The sequence below is a fragment of the Coregonus clupeaformis genome, chromosome 29, assembly GCF_020615455.1.
Source record: "Coregonus clupeaformis isolate EN_2021a chromosome 29, ASM2061545v1, whole genome shotgun sequence".
Taxonomy (NCBI): domain Eukaryota; kingdom Metazoa; phylum Chordata; class Actinopteri; order Salmoniformes; family Salmonidae; genus Coregonus; species Coregonus clupeaformis.
In genome coordinates this window covers 29,387,324-29,392,594 of record NC_059220.1, presented here as the reverse complement: position 1 = coordinate 29,392,594, position 5,271 = coordinate 29,387,324, and the positions used below count along the sequence as shown (strand labels likewise).

Genomic DNA, 5,271 nt, shown 5'->3' with positions numbered 1-5,271 from the left:
TGGAGTAAAAAGTACATTATTTTCTTTAGGACTGTAGTGAAGTAAAATTAAAAGTAGTCAAAAATATAAATATTAAAGTACAGATACCCAAAAAAACGACTTAAGTAGTACTTTAAAGTATGTTTTACTCTTTTTTTTAAAAGTACTTTACACCACTGACAAATGGACAGGTCCTCTTATACAATGAGATTGCTGTTCATATGTTCTGGTCTCCATATAGAATGAGTTTCATGAATAACTGTTGTGACCAATGCCCTGGTGATGATATGAGACTAATACCAGCACCCAGAGCCAAATCTTCCAAGGCTGTCTGTCACAAGAGAGTAAAATGGGACTGATAATGCACCATTCGGAAATTCGGAAAATCCGAAATAAAGTATCTTTCATACCATGCCCAGGGACTTTATTCATGGTCTTGATCCTTATCTAAGAATATTTTAACAAAGAAAAGCCTAATTTGAATACTGTCTGTAACTAATGAACACAGGCGCTCCCATAGAGAAATGTACTGTATAGGAGCATTACTCTCAGCACCAAGCAATGAGCATGCATTTTTGTATGTTATAGATATTGTGTATGGTGTAATTTCTCCAGCTTTTGTGTTACATGTGCACTTCAGTCAGTTATCAAAATTATTTGAAAAATACATAAATTGCATTGTATAAATATACAAATAAAAAAGTGAAATAGATAAACTGCAACTGTACTTATGTAAATGTGTAAATAGACCTACACTACCAGTCAGAAGTTTGGACACAGCTACTCATTCAAGGGTTTTTAGAATAGTGATGACATCAAAACTATGAAATAACACATATGGAATCACGCAGTGCCCAAAAAAGTGTTAAACAAATAAAAATATATTTTATATTTGAGATTCTTCAAATAGCCACCCTTTGCCTTGATGACAGCTTTGCACACTCTTGGCATTCTCTCAACCAGCTTCATGAGGTAGTCACCTGGAATGCATTTCAATTAACAGATGTGCCTTGTTAAAAGTTAATTTGTGGAATTTCTTTCCTTCTTAATGCGTTTGAGCCAATCAGTTGTGTTGTGACAAGGTAGGAGGGGTATACTGAAGATAGCCCTATTTGGTAAAAGACCAAGTCCATATTATGGCAAGAACAGCTCAAATAAGCAGAGAAACGACTGTCCATCATTACTTTAAGACATGAAGGTCAGTCAATACGGAACATTTCAAGAACTTTGAAAGTTTCCTCAAGTGCAGTCGCAAAAACCATCAAGCGCTATGATGAAACTGGCTCTCATGAGGACCGCCACAGGAATGGAAGACCCAGAGTTACCTCTGCTGCAGAGGATAAGTTCATTATAGTTACCAGCCTCAGAGATTGCAGCCCAAATAAATGCTTCACAGAGTTCAAGTAACAGACACATTTCAACATCAACTGTTCAGAGGGGACTGTGTGAAACAGCCCTTCACGGTCAAATTGCTGCAAAGAAACCACTACTAAAGGACACCAATAAGAAGAAGAGACCTGCTTGGGCCAAGAAACACGAGCAATGGACATTAGACCAGTGGAAATGTGTCCTTTGGTCTGGAGTCCAAATTTGAGATTTTTGGTTCCAACCGCTGTGTCTTTGTGAGATGTGTGTGGGTGAACGGATGATCTCCGCATGTGTATTTCCCACCGTAAAGCATGGAGGAGGAGGTGTTATCGTGTGGGGGTGCTTTGCTGGTGACAGTGTCTGTGATTTATTTAGAATTCAAGGCACACTTAACCAGCATGGCTACCCCAGCATTCTGCAGCGATACGCCATCCCATCTGGTTTGGGCTTAGTTGGACTATCATTTGTTTTTCACCAGGACAATGACCCAACACACCTCCAGGCTGTGTAAGGGCTATTTTACCAAGAAGGAGAGTGATGGAGTGCTGCATCAGATGACCTGGCCTCCACAATCCCCCGACCTCAACCCAATTGAGATGGTTTGGGATGAGTCGGACGGCGGAGTGAAGGAAAAAAAGCCAACAGCATATGTGGGAACTCCTTCAAGACTGTTGGAAAAGCATTCCATGTGAAGCTGGTTGAGAGAATGCCAAGAGTGTGCAAAGCTGTCATCTAGGCAAAGGGTGGCTATTTGAAGAATCTCAAATATAAAATATATTTTGATTTGTTGAACAATTTTTTGGTTACTACATGATTCCATTTGTGTTATTTCATAGTTTTGATGTCTTCACTATTATTCTACAATGTAGAAAATAGTAAAAATAAAGAAAAACCCTTGAATGAGTAGGTGTGTCCAAACTTTTGATTGGTATATATAGACTACACTGTTTACATCCATGTAATATACATTCTGTGATATATCATCAACAGCTATGTTTACTGAAACACACTCAAATCAACACTCTCTACTGGCTTTGTGCAGAGTGCATTTATTTTATAATCTATCATACACATGAACACAGAAATGAATCGTCAAATAAATGTATTTGGCTAAGGTGTATGTAAACTTCCAACTTCAACTGTAAAAGTAATCAAAAGTATCTGTAATCTTATTACAATATATTTTAGTAATCCGGTTACATGTGACTGATTACATGTAATCAGTTACTCCCCAACCCTGACTATAAGATGGGGCTGAGCCATCCTTGCTGGGCAACTTTAGTGAGTTGGACTCCATTTGATTCTTGCCACCGATCACCAGCGAGGTAGCCATGGCCACCTGGCGTGACTGGATGGTGGATTTGCGTGATTGGTGTATGCGGGTGAAGCACTCTTTACATCGTTTCCCCACCAGGTACAGGATCTCAAAGAAGGATAGCAGGATACAGGCCAGGCTGGTGACCACCATGAAGATGGTGAAGATACGTTTCTCTGTGGGGCGAGAGATGAAGCAGTCCACCTTGTTGGGACAGGGCTTCTGCTCACACTTGATGAGGGAGGGGAAATCATAGCCCTCGTAGATATGGTAGATTAAATAAACAAAGGTGGCGTCCACGGCTATCTTGAAGACCAGGGTCAGGACGTAGGTCCACCACAGCCCACCACGCTTCTTGCCGGTGTTCTTGTAAAGTTTCCGACAGCCCTCGCCATATTTGAGCGTATGTTTGCGCTCACGTTCATCTCTGTAGGCCACGTGCATCACCACCATGAGGGAGGGACAGGTGACAAAGATGAGCTGCAGGGCCCATAGGCGGATGTGGGACACAGGGAAGAAGTGGTCAAAACAGACGTTATGGCAGCCAGGCTGGGCTGTATTGCACTGGAAGTCCTTCTGCTCGTCACCCCACACCTTCTCTGCCGCCACGACAAACACCATGACCCTGAAGAGGAAGACAATGGACAACCACACACGGCCGAACGCTGTGGAGTACTTGTTCACCCCACTGAGGAGGCCCTGGAGGAATGCCCAGTTCATTGTGAAGCTGACTTACAATCTACCTCTCTGATGGAAGTTAAGATAGAGGATGGTGTGAGAAACCTGTTGGTTGAGATCTCAAGTCAAATTCTGGAGTGTTCCTTACTTTCAGCCATCTATAGAAAAAGAGAGAGGGGGTAGGGGGAAGAGAAGGCCTTTGAGTATGAGTGAACAAAAACACAACTGGTGTTTTTGTTTTCCCCCAATGATTTATATATACACACATAATTGGTTTTCCCCTGTGTAAAATTCCCAACAAATAGCCCTAACTGGGAGCTATTTTCACACTTTCCATCTTTTTTCAAAATAAGATTGAATAATGAATAATAATGTGAATGTATGAAGGATGACAAAAGCCCCCATATCCTAAAAGCACAAGACAGGATTCCTATTTAGTAGCAAGTTAACTATTGCAAAATAGCAAGTTAACTGTTCAGAGTAGGTCTAAACATCAACCGTCACATGTTCTTATCGTTTTTAACACGGACAGGCTATGCTGCAACTACAGTACTTTATTCCCCAATTGTTTATTCTAGTGAGTGCACTGAATAATAGAGAAAGAACAGAGAAAACATTTCCCAAATGCAGTCTCTTCAACCAACGGAAAATAACCCAAACGTTCTTTATCGTAATCTTTAGCTAATCTAATAACCTTAAACTAATACTATTGATACACAGGTGGATATGTAAACAAATCATGTACTTACACTTCAAAATGTATTTGACGAAAGAACCATAAACTCAGTCGGGGAAGTTGCAGTCCGTATAGGAACGGAGAAACACCCTTTAACCACCAATGAATGTCTCTGAAGATTTCTCAAGAGTGTAGGTGGAGTAGTCACAAAGCGATGTTGTCGTGCAACATTCAACTTGTTCAGGTGGGGCTAGCGAACCATGCAGATGAGCGGTTTCACGGGCCATTTAAATGTACACGAACAAAAATATAAACGTGCATTAATTTAAAATATTTTACTGAGTTACAGTTCATATAAGGAAATCAGTCAATTGAAATAAATTCCTTAGGCCCTAATCTATGGATTTCACGACTGGGAATACAGATATGCATCTGTTGGTCAAAGATACACTACATTACCAAAAGTATGTGGACACCTGCTCGTCGAAAATCTCATTCCAAAATCATGGGCAATAATATGGAGTTGGTCCCCCTTTGCTGCTATAACAGCCTCCACTCTTCTGGAAAGGCTTTCCACTAGATGTTGGAACATTGCTGCGGGGACTTGCTTCCATTCAGCCACAAGAGCATTAGTGAAATCTGGCACTGATGTTGGGCGATTAGGCCTGGCTCGCAGTCGGAGTTCCAATTCATCCCAAAGGCGTTCCAATTCATCCCAAAAGTGTTAGATCGGGTTGAGGTCACCGATCTCAACCAACCATTTCTGTATGGACTTAACTTTGTGCAGGGGGGCATTGTCATGCTGAAACAGGAAAGGGCCTTCCCCAAACTGTTGCCACAAAGTTGAAAGCACAGAATCCTCTAGAACAAGGGTACTCAACTCTTACCCTACGAGGTCCGGAGCCTGCTGGTTTTCTGTTCTACCTGATAATTAATTGCACACACACATGGTGTCCCTGGTGTAAATCAGTCCCTGATTAGAGGGGAACAATGACAAAATGCAGTGGAACTGTCTTTGAGGTCCAGAGTTTAGTTTGAGGGGTCTAGAAGGTCCTTGTATGCTGTAGCGTTAAGATTTCCCTTCACTGGAACTAAGGGGCCTAGCCTAAATCATGAAAAACAGCCCCAGACCATTATTCCTCCTCCACCAAACTTTACAGGTGGCACTATACATTCGGGCAGGTAGCGTTCTTCTGGCATCTGCCAAACCCAGATTCGTCTGTCGGACTGCCAGATGGTGAAGCTTAATTCATCA

At 41.6% G+C, this 5,271-nt stretch overlaps 1 protein-coding gene across 1 annotated transcript; it reads right to left on the bottom strand.

The window, feature by feature from the left end:
* Window positions 1–2,203: 2,203 nt before the first annotated feature.
* On the bottom strand, window positions 2,204–4,204 carry LOC121544389 (gap junction beta-4 protein). The gene is made up of 2 exons (XM_041854329.2): window positions 4,090–4,204; window positions 2,204–3,498 (listed from the first exon to the last, which is right to left on the bottom strand). Exon 2 carries the CDS (start codon window positions 3,380–3,382, stop codon window positions 2,558–2,560), a length of 825 nt encoding a protein of 274 aa, XP_041710263.1. The 5' UTR covers window positions 3,383–3,498; window positions 4,090–4,204; the 3' UTR covers window positions 2,204–2,557.
* Between the last annotated feature and the right edge of the window lie 1,067 nt (window positions 4,205–5,271).